The sequence below is a fragment of the Chroicocephalus ridibundus genome, chromosome 5, assembly GCF_963924245.1.
Source record: "Chroicocephalus ridibundus chromosome 5, bChrRid1.1, whole genome shotgun sequence".
NCBI classification, from domain to species: Eukaryota; Metazoa; Chordata; class Aves; order Charadriiformes; family Laridae; genus Chroicocephalus; species Chroicocephalus ridibundus.
In genome coordinates, this window is record NC_086288.1 from 67,534,726 (window position 1) to 67,557,440 (window position 22,715).

At 38.5% G+C, this 22,715-nt stretch overlaps 1 protein-coding gene across 2 annotated transcripts in view; it reads right to left on the reverse strand.

The window, feature by feature from the left end:
• Positions 1-4,791: 4,791 nt before the first annotated feature.
• The window catches only part of PDS5A (PDS5 cohesin associated factor A), an 81,382-nt gene continuing 63,458 nt past the window's right edge, over positions 4,792-22,715 (reverse strand). Inside the window, exons 21-33 of one of the 2 annotated variants that reach the window (XM_063335672.1) lie at positions 21,900-22,058; positions 21,587-21,655; positions 20,777-20,913; positions 19,956-20,079; positions 19,480-19,684; positions 18,859-18,973; positions 15,696-15,828; positions 14,932-15,051; positions 14,099-14,161; positions 12,261-12,406; positions 10,912-11,017; positions 7,818-8,170; positions 4,792-5,996 (exon numbers count right to left, since the gene is read on the reverse strand). In XM_063335672.1, the coding sequence (XP_063191742.1) occupies positions 5,993-5,996; positions 7,818-8,170; positions 10,912-11,017; positions 12,261-12,406; positions 14,099-14,161; positions 14,932-15,051; positions 15,696-15,828; positions 18,859-18,973; positions 19,480-19,684; positions 19,956-20,079; positions 20,777-20,913; positions 21,587-21,655; positions 21,900-22,058 (1,734 nt within the window). In that variant the 3' untranslated portion in view covers positions 4,792-5,992. Of the gene's footprint in view, positions 5,997-6,026; positions 6,741-7,817; positions 8,171-10,911; positions 11,018-12,260; positions 12,407-14,098; positions 14,162-14,931; positions 15,052-15,695; positions 15,829-18,858; positions 18,974-19,479; positions 19,685-19,955; positions 20,080-20,776; positions 20,914-21,586; positions 21,656-21,899; positions 22,059-22,715 lie in introns of those variants that run through there. The other variant, XM_063335673.1, reaches the window with a different exon arrangement.

Genomic DNA, 22,715 nt, shown 5'->3' on the forward strand with positions numbered 1-22,715 from the left:
GTAATGGCACGAGGAAGGATGAACAGTGATCGCTGCTACCACATTCCAGAATAATTTACCCAGGCTACAGATTGCTCTCTCCCTTCCTGGGAACACTCAGGGACGGAAGCAGCCAAGAGGTGATGGCATGAATTACTTGGGCAGTGACAACCTCTCCGAATTTCGCAGGAAGCAGAGAAGATCCTACCTGTGGGGCAGCGCAGTGTCCGTGCCGGGACACCTCCTCTCCGGAGAGGAGACGATGGCTCACACCTCTGACATTGGTGTAAACCCACCCCATTTAATCCCGAGATGGATGATGCCGCGGCACCTGAATGTATAGCAAAGCGCATGGTATTTTGAGCCTTGATTTGTACCGCAGGGCAAAATACTCGGAAGGTCCCACTTTCCCTGGGGTAGGGTGCCAGCCAGGCGCTGGCTGCTGCAACCCTGCCACGCCGAGGTAAGAAATGGGATTATCGCCTATGAAGTTTCTAGTGCATGCAGAAGTAACCCGCCTGCCTTACAGCAGCCGGACCCAACACCAAAGCAACTCTGCTCCTGCCTGGGACTGCCGTCATCACCCCCCACCTCTTGCTTCAGAAGCTTTGGTGCATCGGGGTCAACATACCTCCATCGCCGCGTCCAGGGCAACGAGAGGAGAATTAAATGCCTGGACTTAAGGAGCAAAACGTGTATTTCTTGTTCTGGAGCACGCCCGCCTTGCAGCGTTATGAACACACATCTGAGCTCTTGTGGCTGTTGAAATAACAGTCTCGTCGTGGGAGGAAGACGCTCGGGGTACACAAAGTTATTTGGTCGCACTTCTTGCCTCAGCTGACACACTGCTGAGATGACGCTGCTGCCAGCAGGACTTCAGCGAGTTACAAATTACCTCGGATAACCTCTGTGCTCCTGCTGAAGAGCAGATGTGTCTCCTGATGGCCGTCCCTCCCATCAAGTAACACAGGACCCATCTGCATGGCCCACAGAGGTCTCGGTTCTGCTGCCCGTGGATCTAGGTGCGCTGATAAATCCACCAGGTTCCAAGCTGAACAGCTTCTTGCCAAAGCTGAAGGGGTTCACGAGTCCTGACTCTGCCTCCTGTTGGCTCACAACACCCAGCCCTTGCACTGACAGTTCCCTGATAAAAGTTTGCCATGACTTTCGCTGGGCAGAAACAGAGAAGATGCTCTCTGGTGGGTCAGAAGGTCTTCCCACCAGGAGGGACTCCCCAGCAGGAGGACTTCCCCCCAGGCGATGGTACGCTCACCGTACGCTGCCTGTTGTGGGCAGTAATTCCAGTAACATGCAGTTTGTGTCAAGCACCTGTGAGTGACACCGAGGCTCCGAGGGACGCGCTCGCAGCATCTTTAGGCACGTGTGACGCCGGCTGGGCTCGGGTGCAACGCTGCTCCTACCAGCTGCTGGAGTCAGTGTGGCTGCTGCTTCAGCTTTTGTAGCCCCGGTCCGGGGGAAGGTTATCTGAACTGGAACAAGCCTGAACCGACCTCTTGCTGTGGTCCCACTCATTTCTTTACAAGCAGCTGCAAACGTCCAAAAGTTGCTCGTTTCCTTTTGAAAATAAGGCTGGGAACTTGCACAGGAGTGAGAGACGTTCCTGCTCTGAATTCGAAGCATTTCTCGTGAGTCAGATTTGTGGAAGTGGCCGTCCTGTGGGTCACCACAGTGACGCGGTGCTAAGGAATCTATTGGGATTGGCCACCTTCAGTTAGAAACAGTTCATGGGGTGTGAGATCGAAGGCAGAAACGGGGGCGCTCGCCCCCTTTGGTCTCTCATGTGGTAAAACTACAGGAATAAGACAATTGGAATCCACTCTCCTGACCCAGGCTGTGCAGCAGGGAAGGGAAAGGCTGTTGGCCACTGCCTCTGCTGCTCCACCAGGACTTCCAAGTTCTGCTCCCGAGGAAGTCCTGTCTTGTTTGCTGCCTTCCAGGAACTGAGGCAAATGGATCCAGGGAAGGTCAGGCTTACAGACTCTTCAAGGAATGGAAGCTGCTGTTGGTCTTTGAAGCTTAGGAGTATTTTATTTTGGGATTTGAGCTTCCCTCTGACCGTTTGAGCACCTGGTGTACTCATCGGCAGGATGAGTCCCTCCTTGTCAGAGATCTAAGCAGGGGCAGGCTTCAAGGGACATATCAAGTGCTGCTGTACAGAAGGACTTCGTTAGCTGCTATTTAACACCTTGCCATTCCCTATGCAAACCTGTTTCTGCACCGAGACACAATTCCTTGGGCTGCGACCAGCTACTCCGCTCTGTGACTAATGCTTGGTTATCAGCTGCGCACACCTGCAGCCTGGCCGGCAAGTAGACCTCACAGTCCAGCTTCTTCAGTTTGGGCTGTTGCCTTCAGCGCCCATTTGGGACTTTATTTCCGTGCACAAACCAACCTATTGCTGCTGATAAATACAATCGCGGGGCACACACATGCGAGCGAACGAGGATCCACGTGCATGATTTCTCAAAGGAGCAGATTTCCTGTGTATTGCCAATGTTTCATGGTCCCAAATCTTTTCAGATCTTTAAAGGAGATGGTCCAGCTGTGACAGCCCCAGCGTTAACTTGGAACTCAAGAGCCAGTCTGATGTTGAACGTGGTCCAACAACGTGCGCTACGTATCTATTGCCTGGAAGTACGTTTTAGATAAGGATTTGTTATTTATCAGCTCTAAAAGGCTTGTCAGCATGTGCGGAAAAGATTTGTAATGCATATTATTTTTCTTGTTTAAGATTGCTCTAGAAAACGTTATTTGTCTTGTCTAGAACAACTATTCAGATTTAATTTCGTTAAGTGGTAGAGGTTTAATTTAGTACGTTACAAAGTATGTCTCAGAACAGCCTTCCTGTCTTGCTGCTGTGAAAGCCATGCGGTCCAGGCATCAGAGGACACAAAGAAACAGAAATAAAATGTATGTCCGCTAAGAAACAAAGCCACACTTCTATGAAGATGGGAACTTAAAAGACAAGAAGAACTTGGCTCTAATTATGTAACTGAACGTGAAACCTCAGCACCCTGAAATCCTACACTGGATAAAAGCCGTAAAGACTGGGTTTTATCAGGTTTCCTTTTATTCTTTATCACACGTTAAAAGTGAAAACCTCTGAGTATCAGTTTTCTTGTTACAATGAGAGAATCCCATTCTTATGTAGAATATTTAAAACCTCATATGTGGCCAAGTACAAAACCCCCACCTCTTTCTTTGGAATAATTTACCTTCAATTCCAGTTTTAAACCGACTACTCTTGAATAGCTTTTATTTTTAAAGCATCAGAAGTATTAGCAAGGCATAATTTATGTATGTATAAAAATGGTGCTTGTACTTCCCTGTATGTTATAAAGGCTGACGGTTCCAACTACTTGCTATCAGAAGCTGTACGTGTGATGTGCAGACTGCTGGAATGACCCCTGGCCTTAGGGGATATTGTCCATCCTTAGGGAAAGATGTCCATCGCTGAGGCAGCTCCGAACCGGACCACGTGCTCTGCTCTCTCTGGACTCTGGTGAAGGATTAGCTGGGGGCAGGCAGAGAAATTCTCTACGTAGCCTCATCTGGGGCAAGTTCTGAAAAGAAAACAGTGGCCACCAGTAGACCTTTCCTACTTTATGCTGCATTTTTGCTCAGCCAGTTGTGCCCAGCATAATTTGCTGCATGATTGTACCGATTTTCTTTGACTATACTGATAATCAACAGATGGAAGTAACTCAAATGTCCCCTTAAAGAAAACAGAAGAAATGTAACTGTTTGCAGAAAGACAACTGAAAACCCTGCTCTGAGCCATGGCACTGAACCTCCAGAAACCCCTTCTAACCTAAATTATTCTCTGGTGATTGCTTGAGTAACTTGACATTTGAACTGATTTTAAAAAGGGGGGGAAAAAAAAAAAAAGGAAAAAACCCCACCCAACAATTATCCACTTCACAAAACCCAAAGCTTCTGGAAACAATTCTGAATATTTGCAAGATTTGTCAAGTCCAGATTTCAAATCATCATTAGAGGCACAACGCTACGTACTAGAGCTCATTTTTAAAAGAGAGTTCTTTTTTTAGGTAGCACCTAAAAACGTCATTGTTTTAAGCCACAATACTGTAACTTTTGCACGAGGGAAGGATTAGACCAGCACACTACAAAGCAACTGCATTGTGAGCAGTAAATCCATCTTGTGGAATTACTTCAGTTTTAGGAATCCAAACCCTGATGGATGTGCAATTCAGTGCTTTTAGACTCTCCCAGTCTCTCTCTGCCAAAAGCACTGCAAATCCTTCAAATCAAAGCATCGCAGATCGCTTCAGAAAAAAAAAAAGAGTGGCATGTGCCGCTTTGTGAAAAGAGCCCGATTTTCTCTGTTACAGAGCAAAAATAACTGTAACGCCAGTTAAAGACTGGGTAGGGAGACCTCGCCATTGTTTAAGAGCACACAACCGCGCCCCAGACGTTTTAGGAGAGCAAGTAATCCTTAACTAATGTCAACAGTAGCCAGCTCTTCTACGCGGCGTCAAGGGATTTCAAAACCATTTGCAGAAGAGAAATGGGGAACTGAAGCGCCGGGAAACACAGCGAACTGCTCACTGCCGCTCTGCAGAGCAGCCCCCTTCTCCCCATACAACTTCACGGGATAAAGCACCGTAACTTCACCCAAACAACTTTTAAACTACGTAGCTTCCTGCATTACAGCTTCTTTGCTCAATACGATATTTCTATGAACATCCAAGAGCATGCACAGATACGGCAAGTAGTTTTCTGTGAAAGAAAATTAAAAAAAATGAAATAAGAAAATAAAAGACTGCCACATGACACCTAGAAGCGTTTATTTTATGCAACAAACTTAAATATGATCATGTGTACATAAAAGTGTACACCGTATCTATGCTGAACAATGCCAGGAAACATAATATTGATGCAACAATCTTCTAAAATAAACATTAAAAAATGAGCCTGGACAGGAAGACAAAATGCAAAACAGACTTACTTCCAATCAGCACAATGCTTAAAATTGAGAGCAATCCTAAACATTTCCAACTTTCCTTACAAAGCTGCCAAAGTCCAACTATTTTTAAAAATTGATTTTTTTTTTCTTTACATCAATAATAAAAATCTGGTGACAAACATTATAAAATCAAATGCTGGACTGTCTTTACTCCTTTAAAATTTAGAATATTCCAACAGAACCGCAGGAGTAAAAACACTTAAAAGTGATATATGTTTTTATAAAACAAACATCAATATGTACATTTATTGCAAATTATATTAAACTAAAATGGAGGGAAAATTAAAAAATGAAATGTCTACTTGCGAATTAATAATAATTTTAAGTGATTACTTTCCCACTCTGATAAAAATCAGAAAGCAACATTTATAAAATTGCCACCACATGACTTTTCATAGCAGGGAACTGAAATCTGTACATCTTATTTTTGCAGAAAAGTAGGCAGGCAGAAAGAATTATACATAAAACAGTCTCCAAAAGTAAAGCAAAAAAATTTTTTTGTTATTTTTTTTTTTCCTCTAGTCTTATTTAAAATCCATTCAGTAGGCTTCTACTTTTCCTGTGAAACATGGGAATACCTGGCTCTGGGACCATGAATTTTCAATGTCAGTGTAAGGACCTCCTCTGACTTTCTTTAAAAAAAAATGCAGCATGAAAATTAATGGTGTAAATACACTTTTAAACTCCAGAATGCAGGAACTGGAACCAAGTGTTAAGCAATTTGCTTAATTATTGACTTTTCATAAAAAAAGTCTCTGGGGAAATAAGTACAGATGCTTTTAGCCTCTTTCTCAAGAGTTTCTGCTTTACATTTCCATTGAGAAGGATTAATTTCATGTGAAAGGGAAGCATAGTTTTCCTTCTGGTTTCAGAGCTGAAAGCTGTGTGTTTTGAAGTAATTTCAGTTCCTGTACAGGAAATTTCTGAATCCTAATTTTTGCAGAAGCTTGGAGCATGCCTTTTATTTGGCCTTCATTTCCTCCCTTTTTCGAGCGAGTTTTCTTTTTACCTTTTTGGGGGGAGAAAAGGAAATAAAAGTTAATCGTAAGGACACAGAAATTACAATTGATTCTGAATCAAAACACTACCTATATCATTTACATTTTAGCTTTTACACTCTTTATATTGTGATTTTTCCAGCTCCATCTCATATCTTCTCAATGACTATGTAATTAATGGAATATAACTAAATTTCCTTATTGTATAGCACAACTTCCTGATAAACTTGGAAATACACAAGTTGAATAACAGTAATTCCATAGCTGAGTAATGTTTTTTCAGCATAAACAGAAATACATTTATCCATAGCTTTTACTGGAATCAGAGAATAAGAATGGTAACTTGTTCTAATTAACTGTATTTAATTACACAGATTTATAAAAATAACCTGTCTTTCTTAAGAATAAGCACTACTTCAAATGTTTTTCAAATATTTACAGTAACTTGTACGTGTCTACTTGAAGGAAAAAAAAAAAACCAACCCTCATCGTACACAGCTATTTTTACATACATTTTTCTAGAAGACAGACAAATTTCTTTTTCCTTGCTGTATAAGCTACAATAAAACACCCAGAATTGTCCTATATAAGATGCCTGCTACACCTTAAGGAAGCCTCCCTCTGCTATCTCTGTATCCTCAGTATCTTCCTGGCTGCTCCCACAGGCCTTAAAAAGATCCATTGCATTTTGGGAATATTCTGGACTCGAGTCTATCTCCAACAGTGAATCTCCATCACTTCCAAGCACCTGGCTTCTGAAAAACGTTTAACAATGTTTTGGTGTTTTTTTCCAAGAAACACTAAGGTATCACATATTTTAAAGAAGCTATCTGATACAGGTGGCTTATTAAAGACTATAGATAGTGCAATTTGTTATGAAGACTTACAGAAATATGATGTATAAAACAAGCACTGCAAGGCAGTACACAAATATCACTCTCTTGAAAGACCGAACAATTTACTAGTGTGTGAACCTTGCTGTGAGAGGAAAAGGTAATTCTTTTTGATCGAGGTTCTCTGTAAGATCTTCAATTTACAAAATGTCTAGAAAGAAACCGTTACAATCATTCTTTCTTCCATTAGATTAATTTGAGATTTCTTCCAGCACACTGGTTTGCTGACCTTATGTTATTGCTCTACAACCTTGTCCACTTTTGCATTAGAATTATTATTGTATCAGATTCAGCTAAACAAATTTCTTAATGTTTACGTGCATTTGTAGTTTGTTTATACTGGAAATCAATCAACACATTTAAACACTAGGGTATAGAAAAATAAATTATCATCCAAGAGCTGGTTTGCAGTTTACAGTTCCAAATTCTGCTTTTGATTTACTTAAAGTATGTATTGAAATATTATTAATATTAAACACAGATCCAAAATATCAGAAAATAATTACAGTTAGAATTACAATTTGCTCTGTTCATTAAAGATGGTCGGTTTTCAAGCCTTTGTTATCAATGAACTGAAGCAGAGCACCCGAATTCCTGCGTACACGGCATTAATGAATGCACTGAAACACCCTCAACTTTTAGTTCTTTTATGTAAAAGTGGAACAGACAAAAAATTAAATTTGGTGAAAACAGTTTAGATTACCCTGTTCTGACCAAACAACAAATTCATTTTTCCAATTCCAGCTGCCCTGGTACTTACTTTGAAAAACAGAACACACACAACGCGATATATGTTGGACAATGGTGTTTATAAATCATCGTGGTTTAGTTGTACCCTTTAACTATGCTAGATCTGTTTAATTATAAATTAATCAGGATCTACCTGGAAACAGGAAAGGCCCACCCCACCCATGTATTTTATTATTTATTTCTTTTTACCTTTGTAGATCAATTTGTCTCTGTGCTGCTGCTGGCTTTTTTGCTGTGTCTTGCTGTTTTGGGGCTTTGGCGTTACCTGCCTCTAAACTCCCTGGACTTTCTTGACTGACTGCTGCCCTTTTCCTTCCCCTGACAGGTGGTTTATTTGTTTCCTCGTTTTTTGCAGTGGTACCCTGAGGTTCAGGTTTGGGTGGACGCCCTCTCCTGGTTTTTGCTGCGAGTGATGGTCCTGTTTCATCTACATTTTTTTCTTCCGGTTTTTGATGAATATTCTCAGTTCCGGATGCTGTTGCTGTTCTTTTTTTCCCACGTTCAGTGCTGTTTCCTTGTGTAGCCTGATCAGAATTAATCTCCTAGAAAATAAAAATCATGAATGTGAAGAAAAACAAAGATTCCCAAAGGCAAACTCAAATTGTTACCTCCCTCTGACAGAAACATGAGTTTATAAAAGAGAAGTGTTCTTATAAAAACACATCACATGGGCTGAGACCTAGTAAAAAGTTTTACTAAATGGGATTTCGGACATTAACTTTGCAAAAATATTTTCTACACGGTGTGTAACATTAGTATCTGCAAGCAACGTATCTTCCAGTTGCTTGGAAGTGAAATTACAGTAAGACTAACAGTCTTAGCTCCTCCCATGATGGTTCTTCTGGACAAGCTCCTTTTACCGCCTCTTTGCCAACTGGCAGGAGAGAACGGAGGAGCAAGAGTAATGATTCCGGTACAGCAAATGATATTTACTTAACATATAACGCAAATTTTGAGACCAACATCCAGTAAAGGTACAGATTACTAAAACCCTAAATACAAGTGAAAGGGAAAAATAACAAGGCTTGCAGGGAATAAAAGGAAGTAAGACCTAGTCACAAATGAAACTCGCTGTCTTTGTTAACTCTTTGTCGTGTCTGAATAGGTATGGCCTACATGCATGTTTTTTTCATTACACTGAAGAAGGTAATGGCAGTGATTAAATTTCATGAAGCGGTGTCTGTATATGCGAAACAGAAAGGCAATGTAGGTCTCTACGCAGGAAAGTATTCATATGGAAACAAAAAGGAAGCAACTGGATGATGGACTTCCATTTGAACACCGGCTTCCGAAACAGCTAGGAGGAGGGGCAGAGAAAAGGGCAGAGAAGAAGTAGGGCTGGACTGACTTAGCAATTGCAAACACACCAATTATAACAGTGAGCGGCCTTAAGTGCTGCGTTGGAACCAAGGAATTTTTTGTTAAATAGTCTTCCACTATTTCTTAAATGTTTAAATAAGTCAAGCAGTTGCTGCAGTCTTTATTACTGTTCTAGAAACTGCATAGCAGTCATTTACAACTTCTATTCCTAAGAACTTTACAGACAACTACTCTTTGAAAATTTCAACTAAACTCAGGTTTCAAGAACCTCAAAAGTATATTTTAAGATTTATTTCATAAATGCTTTGCCTAACTTCTCTAACTTTTCAGAAGAACCCTATTTTGGGGGAAAAGAAATAAAAAAAAAAAAAGGAACCACATGTTGAAATTTGGGGAAGATTTTTTTCTTCTTCTTTAGCTCATGGGTGCGAATATCACATGGATATTACTTTAAAAGATTAAAAAAAAATAATTTTTCTATGTGATGATACAAATCCAAAACACTTGCTTATTACTCTGATTTCATCTAATCAAAAAAGACTGGGTAGATATATAACTTATTAAAATGCATACATTATGAACCATCTATGTATCCCTACATTATTACAAAAATCTATTTTGATTTTAGAATCACAGAATCATCCAGTTTGGAAGCGACTTCTGGAAATTATCTGGTCAAACCTTCTGTTGAAAGCAGGGCCTCAGGGGTTATTCAGGGCCCTTGACAAGCCAAGCCATGAACAGCAACATTCCACCACTTTTCTGGGCAACCCAGTCCAGTGTTTTCCATGTTCCTCACAACGTAGATTTTTATTTCTTTTTTTTTTGGCTTGCATCCAGATGGAATTTACCCTGAAGCAACTTCTGCCTATAGCGTTTTGTCCTGTCACCATGCAGCCTTGAGAAGAGAGTACTTTCATCTTCTCCATAAATACCTTGTAGATATTGAAAGACTGACTGGATCCCCCCGAGGCTTCTCTTCCCTACGTTGCACAAACCCAACACTTTTAACCTTTCTTCACACGACAACTTCTCCAAACCTTTATCATCTTGGTGGCCCTCTGCCAAGCACTCTCCAGTTTTTCAATATCTCCGTTAAACTGGGGAGGACAACAGTATTCTGGACCCAGTATTCCAGGTGTGGCCTAATGAATGCCAAATAGGGTGGAATAATCACATCCCTCAACCTGCTTGCTATACTCTTGATGATGCAGACAGGACCCAGCTTGCCTGGACTTCACTGCTGCCAAGGCACACCGCCAACTCATGCTCCGCTGGCTGTCCACTGGGACGGTCCCCCACGTCCTTCTTGGCCAAGCTACACCCCAGCCAGGCAGATCCCAGAGTGTTGTACTGCTGCTTGAGTTTAATCTATCCCAGGTGCAGGACTTCACATTTACCTTTATTAAACTTCATGCAACTGTATGTTTTATAAGTTAAAAAATCATTACGATTTAGGCATGATCTTCTCTATCTAATGGAAGGGGTGGAAAGCGTTAAAAATCTTTAAAGTTTAAATAATATTTTAGTTGTGATACAATCCAAAAGTTAGATGTTTATGTCGTCCTAGAGGACCACTTGACATTTTCCTGGCAATATCTTCAGTTAAAGCTACAGGTGTCAACCTTCACTCAGAATCACAGCCTTACTGTTAATTATACTGGAAAACACAGAATAAAGGTGGGAATCTTTTGGAATTTTAGAGAAAAAAAAAAGAAGGAAATCCCTTCTGATTTGCCTGTGCTATTTTTGAGCACATGAGCTCTATTGATTAGTCTGGATAAAATAAATAGTAGTTTTGAAAGTAAGGGGTTTTCTATTGGGCTAGAAAAGTGATAGAACTACATGAAATGAAATTGGACATTACCAATTCCTCAGAGACCACCTGCAGTGATGTGTATGGAATAAACCCCTAATGGCAAGCTTATTATAGAGATACAGTCCACAAAATCCCCAGACATACCTTGTTTTTCACAGGTTCTGTCTTTGCTGGTGTGACTGAAATAATCCTCACGGGATTTTCATCGTTTTCACTGACCCCAGTTTCTGATATATCCGAACTTTGTTCCCTGGTAGCATAATTGAAGACAAAATAAAACCAAAATATACAAAACAAAAGAAGAAAAATGTTTTCAGTTATTTTAAAAAATTAATTATAATAATAATAATCATCATCATCAGTGCAGACAGGCTAAATTAGTTTAAAAGAGCTGGATGTGCCTGAGTCCACACTCACATTTTCTTTCCCAGAACTGGGAAACCTCTGCAAGTGACTGGCTAGTCACTGAGCTGAATCCCTTATCACAGATACAGTACCGTATAATTCTTTTTGCAAACCTAGACCAATGCTCTAATCGAGGCCGTGTTCTTTTTACAGACAGAAAAAGCCAATACTGGCAAAGGTAGTGAAAAAAAAATAAAATCAAAGACCAGCAATGCTCAAACTTCAAGTTAATTTACACGAACATACAGTAATTTTAAATACAAAATAGTTTAAAAAAAAAAATCAAGATTATTACAGCATATATCAAGCACACTTACAGATGAAAATCTGAACTGAGTTATATTTCCCTTTGGCCTTATGAAATGCAGCAACTAGAGTTGACTTTCTCTACTTTCTTTAACCCTTTATCTTAGCCAGTTAATCAATTCCAAAACAAATTAAACAATCTTAAAATTTGAAAGCGTAAACTGTTTCTCCAGATTCATGACAAATTTATTAACTCTGGATCCACATAAAAATTACACTTACTACAAAAAAGCCCAAATATTACAATCATATGCTGCATCTTTCCACTGAGAACCTGATCCTCTCCAGCAAGCTCTTTTTAATTGTTCCTAATCTTAACTAGATCTGAATATTTCATCTACATAAAAAATATTTCTTGCTACCAATCAGGATTAATCCTAATTTATACGTCAAAAATGTGTGAGTTGCAAAATCTGTTTAGTATTAATTCTGGCTGTTATCTTCAATTAATATATTTGCTGATGTAAAAATATTGTTAATATTAACCACCGAAATTTCAGACAGTATAATGGCTCTTCTGCTGCATTATATGTAATTACAGGCAGGCCACACCTAAACACTGTACTGAGTTTTTCTCTACTAGAAAAAAGTCTCCAAACAAAAAGCAAAGATGGAGATTTTACCTATAGAGAACTCTGGTATTTTTTAAAACTGGACAAGTTAAAGACGCTCTTCAAACATACAAGCACACACACCAAATCATCTCCTGTTCTAAAACATGCAAGCACACTGGAGAACATGAAGTAAAAACGGTTGATGGAAGAAATTTCACACTCCTGTACCTTGATCTGTTTCCTGCAGAAGAGCTCAGCTCAGAGTTTACACTGATATTGCTTCCAGTCTCTGATCCTGTAGTTCTAATATACGGTCTCCTTCCAGTTGCAGATAATGGTTTGTTTACTGTACCTAATACAGCAGTTGGTTTTGGCTAAAAGAAAATTTTTCACCTTAAAAATGGTAACTTCAGATACATATTTAAAATATTTTCTTGGGTATTTTAAAATACTTTTTTCTGGATTAACACTCTTAATCACGATGGTATCAGTTTAGAGCTACAGACCTCATCTTCACTTAAAAACCATTGTCTATCCTGCTTTTATTTCTCATCATTTAACAGATCCATCAATTGCCTGGCTTTCTCTCACGCTTTGAAGGGACGGCAGATAGAGAAGACCCAGTGAAACCCAGAATGTTAGGTAATATTAGAGGACTGAAATGGTGTGTCGATATCCTATATTTGCAAAGCTCAGCAGCTCTGGGGAAAGCTTTCCAAAATGCAACGCTGAATGAGGTTCACTACAACAGCAGAAAATGTATACGCTTACTATACAGAAAGCCAATGTAAAAATATTTAACGCTATCTATCTGTTCTGGGCTTCCCCGGTGCAGTGATGGTATTTTAGATCTTGCTACGGCTGGTGTCTGTTGACTGATTTGGTCAAGCTGGGTAGGCAGTACGGAGTTTTTTTTTTTATTTTGTCTCTGGAGAAAACTCAAGGAAGTTTTCATAACTGGCATGTCACATTCTTCACGTAATTTTACATTTCCTCAGAGACCAAGTTAATTTATTAAGACGTTCTCACAAGAAAAATTAATTCCCACGTGTTGAAGTTATGAGGAAGCAGGCAGGAGAGAGATGCCACAGATGCTGGAAAACATTTGGCCAGCAAAAAAGGCAACACTCTCTGCAGAAACAACCTGTTACTGCGCACATGTTCAGTAGCTGCATTGTCCTAGTGCTAATACTGCACAACATTTACTTAAATATATTATTCTTACAATGTTTTATTTGCTCTGTTTACTGAGTATTTTATAAAAAGTAGGAAGCATTTGGTGCAACTAACAGGAGAGAGAAAATGTTTAAGGGAGAAAAGAAAGTGCTTCTGCGCAACCAGCAGGTTGCAAATCTCTGGCACCTCCTGCCACAAGATGTTCTGATGGCAGAGCATGGGGAGGTTCAAAACCAGAGAAGACACATTGGTCACCAAGTCCATAAGATGACATCAAAACCAGGAGGCACAGATGCAGAGTCCAGCATCCCATTATAAAAATTATAAATGCCGGGGGAGTACAAGGGGGAACGTACTGCAGAAAGTGGCTAGGCTTGCATGCTCTCCCTAATCGTGCTGTTTTGGTCCCTCTCGGGGACCAAAACCAGGCCAAAAAGGATCATCCATCTGAGTCAGTGGGATATCCTTATACATCTGTCTTTTCCAAAATGGAAGTAGTCAGAAAAAGAAGCAAGTGTTTGCGCGTTCTATCGGAGCATGGAATAAATATCCACTTTCCTAGAACACTAAAAATTGCCTAAATAATACTATCTTGATACTGGCCATCCCTCTTCTCCCTCCCCCCTCCCCGCCCCCCCCCCCCCCAACTTGCAGTTATGGGAAAAACTGTAGTTAATCCAGAACTTATGCCTCAGTGTGAAGGTAACAATCTTGATGTTGTGTACTCACCAGGTAGGACATTAAAGGCGTTAATTACGCCATCAAATAAAAGAATCACAAAGTATTGTAAACAAATTCTTAATACAATTTTTGAACTAACAGCAGTCCAGGACATTTAAAAAAAATCACAAGTAATAGTAAAAGAAAAGTAACTTCTCAAAATACAGTACCTTTCCTGTCAAAAGAAGAACCCTTGTCTCTTCTGAAATGTAATTCCTGTCATTGCAGAAATCCTATATAAAAATAAAATAAAAATTAGTTTGTGTTTGATCTCTCAATCTTGCTGTTGTTTTTAATATATACACAACGGACTTCTCAAAATTAGATGCTACTGTCAAGTGCTACAGATAGTTCACACCATGCAACATGCTAACAAATTAATCAATCTCATAAAGATAGGTCAAACTAGTATTTTGAAGGAGATCTGTAGCGAGCATTACTGACAGTATGCCACACTTGAAGTTGGGATTAACATTTTTTCTTCTTGAATGACATGAATCATTTGAAGTGAAGCAAAACCGCCCTCCCTCTTTTTTCACTTGTGTCTATTTAACGGGAAGTCCAAAGAGAAGAAAAGAGGTGCCGTCTTCTCTAAACAAGTTGAAAGCTGCTACCTTTGTCACTCTGACTACAGTTGACACAGACCAAACCACTAAATCTGAATGCAGGTAACTATCACAGACACCAGCTCCCTGTCACCATGGCATCTGCCATCTCACAGTTAAATAAGCAAACTCAATTTTGAAATGATCTGGCAAAACATGCTAACATATCCAGTATTTATTCCAATTAGCTCTCACCTGGTTACAAACACTGCTGGTACACATTTACAAGACACAGATAGCATAGCGTAGAGCCGATGGTTAAGAAATTTAGTTGCTAAGGGTAAAATATACATGCATTTTCCCACACAGGATATTATGTTATGGAGATAAACAGCTCTAAACTATAAAAATAAAAGTATTTTCCCTTATTACTTTGGAAATTAAATTAACAAGTTTACCTTTTCAGGTTGTGTAAAAAATTTGGTTGGCAATACAGGGTCCTTCGGTGAATCTGCATTGCACAAAGCACTTTTGCTGTTGATTACACATAGTGCTACGTCACATACTGTATAAAGTTTCTGAAGAAAAAAAGAAAAGTATGCTTTAGAAATTACTTACTGTTTTTACAGTGTACACAGAACATAGTTCTTTGAAAAGTTTAATCTATGTGCTAAAATAACCACCACTAAGGACGTATTTTGTAATTACATCATTAACCATACCGTTGGCTCTTCAAACACATACAGAAGTCCCCATTTTTCATATGATACTACTTAATGAAAATTAGTAATACTTTACATGTCTATGCTGTACAACAGAAGCTCTTGCTCAATCAAATCACCATAAATTGTTTCTCATCTCTGCTAGAAACTAGCAGGTTGTAACAGTAGCCATATAATACACTATTTCCCCCAACAGCAGAAGATACTTATGTCAGGAAACTAGGCAGCAGGAGTTAAAATAAGGCAGGCAGGCAGTAACAGGAATATTTTACACACTTTGTTTATTAACTTCATTAGGCATTGTGTGCTGGGCAAGGTCAGCAAGGTTCTGAAAGAATGAGATTGGCAACATACAGACAATGCTCGCAATTAACACTCTCTCTAAAAGACCATAAAAATGTCTGAGCTAGTGCTTTCAGATTTCCTGCAGATCCTGTTCATCAACTGCTTGTGAAACTCTCAGCCCATCACCCAACACTTATCTGAACTGCATTTCTTACTTCATTGGCCTTTGGCTCATCAGGAGACTGAGCATCTCGGGTAAGCTTGATGTTTTCTGCCATCTTTTTCATGAAAGCATGGCTATTGTTCTCATTCTTTGTCATTAAAACTTCAAGCATGAACCACAGGCACCTAAAAAGCCATAAAACCACAAGCAATTACATTCCAGCTTTTATACTGCAGCTCCCACATATAGCAATGTCTTAAATTTTTTTGTCAGCTGTACTTGCTTTTCCTTAAGAAACTGCAATCATTTTGAAGATATCATGAACAGATAACATCATCTGAAGGTGTAAATAGAGCACAGACCTTTAACACACAGAGTCTTAATCGTACTCTTTGGAATAAATCTGCCAAATTAGTGTGCTTTTCTATTACATCTGTAAACACTGAGCAACCAATCAACTCTTGCAAGAAGCAAGAATTCTGGTGCTACCATCACCTAGATGAAATTCTCTAATCACTATCTTGGGCTATGTCTATGTTCCCATCAACAATGTACCATGACCACACTCAAAACAGGCTTAAATAAATCATACTGCTGCTAGACAGTTACCCACACTACGTGGTTTAATACAAAATTCACACAGGAGAGAAGATCCAAATCCGAACAGGTCAGATTTTTGCTAATGTTCCATATGGGAGGAAAAGGAATCCTTACAGATAGACATAATGGAATTAACTTTCCAAGTTTTCTTTCTTTAAATCTAGTTTATTTATAGGGAGAACCCATTATATTTTGACTAAAAGTTTGTTTTAAGAACTTTTCAATTATGATATAAAGCACAACGAGTCCGTCCATGCAATCATTTGCTATCAAACTTCAGAGCTGCACGTGGCAAGAGGGTCAACAACAGTCATAATATGGTAAAATAATACTAAGTTGGGAAAGACATATGGGTGGGTCTGAGAAATGCAAACTTTGCCAGTAGCTAATTTAATTCTGAAGCTCTGGAAGAGAGATTACCTTGTAGAAAGAGGCTAATAAAAAAACTAGAAAAACAGGATGACTGAACATTAGAATTCCCTATCCACGAAAGCCCCAATCTTCTTAACTGATACAAATTAAAGATTGTAACGCAAGAGATGAAGGAACATAAAATAAGACATCTATATTCTGACTTGCAGGCTATAAGTAAATACATGTGTTGGATACTTTTACATCCATCTATTCACTATTCTCAAGAACTTAAATGGGATGAATACCAGACCGATAACATACCACACTGACCCAGCTTCTCCAAAACACTGTATTGTCCAAAGATTACTGTTGAGGACAAATTTTACTCTGGTATTCCCAGTTAACACATGTCAACTTCAATAGCTTGATTTCCACACTAAGTCAACAAATTAAATAAATCTTCATCAACCCTGAACAAGACCTTTCCAGAACAACAGTGGGATTTCATGTAGGAAAATATGCACCTAGAAGAACACAGTCACATAAAATAAGTTCATTTTCTGCATCCATTTCAGTACTTTTGAAATACGAATTCAGAAGACAAAGACATCGTCTCAAGATAGAAACGAAACTCAAACCAAATATACCTCTGTAAGACAAGCTTAAAAAACTGCGTAAGAATAGATATGATAGATTATGGTTAAGGAACTTGCTAGGCACATATTTACTTTACATGACTGTATTTAGGCCATGTAAAACCAAGACAAACTAGGGAGACAATTACAAAACACACTGCCAGCCTGATTTTCCAAGTTTGCAAGCATCTATGTCAACACTTTAAAGTGAACACTACAACTCTCAGAACTCCTGAAAGAAACAGTGTATTACATTATATGAGAAAAATGTTTTGCATTTATCTCAGGAGACTCTTCAGAGAAGTATTCCTGCCAAAATTCCTGTACAGAGTATTTCTTTGTTTGGAGCAGTCCTCTCTGGCTAGTTCAGCCAGCCTGTGACTAACATGAGGGAGGAAATTTGACAACAAAGGAGAGCTATACAAGGGGTGTCCAGAAAAGCTCTGTGCACTAGAAAGCACTTCTCAGAGAAAGGATTAACAACTGCGAATCAGAACTTGTTCCATGCGTTTTGGACAAAGTACACGCTGGAGAGTGCTTTCAGAGGTTGCCAGGAACAGGGAGTCCTGGGACAAAATGTAGACTTGATGATTAGGTAAGAAATCTTCCCTGACTCCAGTTTCTGACCAGGTGTGAGTCAAGTAACTCAGAAATCAGAACAAATTAAGTCTCTAATTTAAAGGAAGAATCAGACTTTGACTCTCACAGGTGAAGGTGCAAAAAGAATTACGATGTGAACTGGTCTATTTATGCCAAGAATGATCTGCTTTTCTGATAATGTATATTGTAGTATGTGGTTATAAATGCCTTTGTAATACCAAAACAACACAGCTCACAGTTCCACCAAAAATAAATATAAGAAAAAACCAAAACACTAAAACTAAAGCTGGGGAGGACCCTTTAACAATTTTTAAAAAGTGTTAAAATTTACGTATTTTTTAAAAATTCATTACAAGATATAAAGGAATACAAAAGTTATACTTAGGTATGTAAGATTATTTGAGGCATACAAGAAGGTCTCAAACTGGAAAGAGTACAGAACAAGCTTCTGTATGACAGGCCTGTGTACAGTAATCTCTGCAGAATACATTAAGAAGCGCTAAGCCTGCACCGTAGACGTATAGTGCAAATGATAAGTCAGCAGCAAACTTTGCATGAATTCTAGTAGGTCGGCATAGGGGGCAAAATAAAAGTTTCCAATGAAGTAGGACTCTGACCCAGCATCGGTGGCACTACATTTTCAAGTCTTGGAGAAGCTCTGTATTTTAGAAGTTCCAAGATATTTGAACTGACATTATTTGGCATCTCTTTAAGTGTGCTGGGAAATTCCAGAGGTATTCCTAGGCACAAATACAAGAATCTCAAATCATTACTTCAGTTTAAAAGAAGCCTAGGCAACTCACTGATTTGGTATACTATGGTGCGACCTATAGGCTACCATTTGGACTTTCAGAATATGCTACTACGCAGTTGTTGATGTCTTCTTCCCTCGGTTAAAGTGTGACACTCTTCCAAGATTGTCCTTTTGCAAAATACTGTCGATAAAGCAGTTCCTTTTCCTAATCAGTTTTTTCCAAGCACAGAAAAATTCTCAGCATAACAACTCTAGAATCATTTGACACTTACTCTTTGACATCACGAAGCTGATCAACATCCTGAGGTTTTGTGAAATCTGGATCATGTGCCAGTAAGTGAATCATATATGGTACCACATATTCAGGCAGCAAGGATAGCAATTTTTCTACAGTAACAAAAAAGTCATAAATAACCTCTATATTAAACACACCCCACAAGAAACACTTTTTCAAAGTATTACTTTTCCAAATATGGAATGTAAAATTTTGATTTGCATTTTCTTCCTACATATTTTACTTTTAATAAATCATTAAAAATAAATGAACGAGTTTTACTACTACAAAACTACTTGATCTTACTTCAGGAAGAAGGTCATAAAGCCTAAAATATCAGAAAACAAAATTTATTTTTTGAGCAAACCAACTACCCCAATAACAGCGTTGTATTTTACATGCATAATTCTCAGCAATGTACAAGAGAAGTATTTCCTGGTTTATGCTAATGCTTAGCTAAGTAAATTTAGATTTGAATGTGTCTAATATAAACAGGAAGGAACACATTAAACTTATCCAGTGCTTCTTTAAAAAAGCAAATTGCTTAAGTTTTAATGAATACTCCTTCCAGTTCAGGATTTGACTATTGTATTCTTAACAATTTTACCAAAATACTAACCGTTAGCCATAGGATTCTGCTTAATATATTCTCTTCGTATACTGATGTTTTTGAGCAAGCACTGTCTGGCATGTGCTCTTCTCTCTTTCACAGGGTCTTTGGCACACAAAGCAAAGATTGCCATATATTCCAAAGGGAGCAGTAATTTCACAAGTGCCTTATGCAGTTTCTGGGCAAATATCTGCCTCACTTGGTAGCACTCATCCTATAGTAACATAAAACGTTAACAGTGCAACCATAAAAATCTTGGTTGTAAGAAAAAAAAAAAAGAAAAACATTCAAGGTGGAATTATGAGGAAAGACATTTTAAAAATATGAACAGGTGCAGCACAATAAATATTTGAAATTTCAAGAACTCTTTTGAAAGCTGCAATGAGGAATAGAAAATACTCAGTGCAGCAGCAACAAAAGCTCAGATGTAAGGACTCTGAACTCAATTAATTAAGAGCCACTTCAATTCAAATGCAGTTACTTACATTAATGACAAGTGCACAGAGCTGGAACTGTTCTGGGGTAATTATTTCATGGTAACAGGGTTCCTGTGCAAGCTTCATTATTGCACTACCAGCAGCTAATCGCAGTCGAGACATATCCGATTTACTATAAAAAATGAGGGAAAAAAAGAAAAAAAAAACCCCACAACTCACCACAACTATTCTTAAATTACTTGTATGTCATGATTTCTTCTTTTTACAAGATCAATGAGCAATTAAGGTTTTTCTCTGTCCGATCTGATCACAGTTCTATAGCTTCAGATCAAGCTAAATTAACCCAAGCAAATTTGTGAAAATAAGGTGCTCCACTTTCCCCACAAAAAAACTTAACTCCAGTAAAATAGTGGAACGAGAAGAGTCAAGTTTATTGTTTTCATATTACTGTCTAAATGAAAGCAACGCTTTTGCCATAGATTTTCTTTTTCCTTCCTTCACCCTCAGAATGAAGATGAGGTGCAAAGTTACCTCACTGTTGGAATGAAGAAGCTCCACCCAACATCACCTAACTCTTAAGTGTGGTAAATCTCATCACTCAACTGTTTTCAAAGATACTCCTGGCAGGTCTTTTACTCTCTAGAATGTCTTTTACTATCAAGATGCCTACAGGGTTCTGAGTTAGATTAGTAAATTACAAGAAAGAGGGAGTTCCACTCCTAATATTAAAACTCCAATCAGATCTGTTTTCTATCATCCCATTGTCCAACGCTGCGCTCACCTTCAAATTCTAAAAAAAGCTTCAAAAGAATTAATATTCTTTGAAATTCTACAAAATTGATGGAGGCCTGAAAGGAACAAAATCTGACCTGATGCGCTTCTGTTCTGTCAAGTCTCCTTCACTGACGAGCATAGCTGATAATAACCGGAGTGTGGAATTTGCGGATTTCGACTGGTTGTTTTTCATACCCAACAGCCAGCGTACCAAAAGTTTAATTGCTTGCACCTATCAAATGCAAACAAATCAACAATGAACTTTCCTCCTAACATGGATAAGGCACTAAAACCTACTGCTGTCAAACTGAAACTTCCATAGACTCCTATTTATTAGAGCTGACAAATTTTTAAAGGAACAGAATGAAGCAGTAAATATTTACAGAGTGAAGAAGGAAGTAGCAGTCTTTGTGACATCGGGACATTTCAATTACGGTTCAGTGTCTTCTCACAAGTGCATCTAGAGGATGCAGGATACTTGCTACATGATTAAAAATAAGAGCAACTAGATAAACATTTCTAGAAATGGCCATAATGAGATTCACAGTAAATAGCCTATAAAGATGAATGAATAAAACTCATCAGGGTCTCAATTTATTTCAAATCTGTTTACAGTCAGTAAAGTCAAAGTACCTTTCTTGTAAGGAAAACCAAAACTTTTGAATCCCTTAGTTTTCTCAACATAATTAACATCAGTAAGTGAAGACACCAAAATGCACGGTTTCTACCAGTTTTATAACTGTGTGCATAATTCACACAAACTCTAGAACACTGCATATTCTAAGGAGACTAATACAAAAGTACTCGAAGGGATTTATTCTAATACTTTCCACTGCACAACTTGGAAAAAAAGTATATTTTTTTATCTCAAATATACACATTATTACTGACAGCAGATCATTCACCTTCGCTAGTACTTCTGGAGAAACCTCTTCATCTGGAGACCACAATTTTCCATTTTTCTCACCTGTTGACTACAGAGATTCATGTAAGTTTAAGAACTGGTCCAACCCATACAGAAAATGCAGAAGTGAAAATGGAAAAGAAGTCATTGACTAAGCTTTCTTTCACACAAAGATCTTTTCTACTGCAATTATCACTATAATAGCCATTTATAGAACATTCCTTTATTGACCCATTTAACAAAAAAGCTCTATTCCCCACAGAGTTAATAACAGGCAAACAACAGTAAGGACTTACCAAAAAAGAAAATCTTACCCTGTCATTCATTAGGAGATCTTTCACAATGAAATTTGCAACAACAGATTTCATTGGAGAAGCAAACTGGTCTGGAGCCAACATAGAAATATGACCCAATGAGACTAATGGAGTTATAAGTTGTTCTGGTACATCAGCATTCAAACTTCTACTAAGAGGCTGAGGAAGAGGAAAAAAAAAATAAATTCACAATTCAACTATACAAGTAAGCTCGCAAGCCCAAAAATCATTTATTTTACTGCTGGATTGCTGATGAGTTTCACAGTTTTTCCCTAAGAATTATTAAAGTTAGAAAATCAAAATGGAGAAAGAATGCGATTTCCTAATTAGCAGGGCAACCAAAAATCTCACATGAGATAAGGGGAAAACAAATTTTATATTGTTTTAACAGTGAAACACATTCAGACCTGGGAGACATGGGAAAAGACCCTGACTCAATTCTATTCAGGAGCTGTGAAAACTTGAATCATAACTGCAAATGGCAGAAAATAATAGCCGGTAAAAAAACCTTGGAAACCACCGGGGACATTTCTATCAGTGATCAGCATTCCCCTTCCCGGTAACAGTCACCAGGATAATTCCATGCTGCTGTATCACCCTCACATCGTACTCTTGTATTAGGGAGGGAACATGCACTCTCACAGAAGCCTAAACAGAGATCAAACTCTGAAGCTTAATTCAAAGCTTTTCACACTTCTGAATTATGCATAGGTTCAAAGACAGCCAAGATTAAGAACCTAAGATATTTTACAAGTGCAGATTAACAATGTTATTATTTAAGAGATTATAGTGAAAAGTAATAACCTCTCTTCTCTG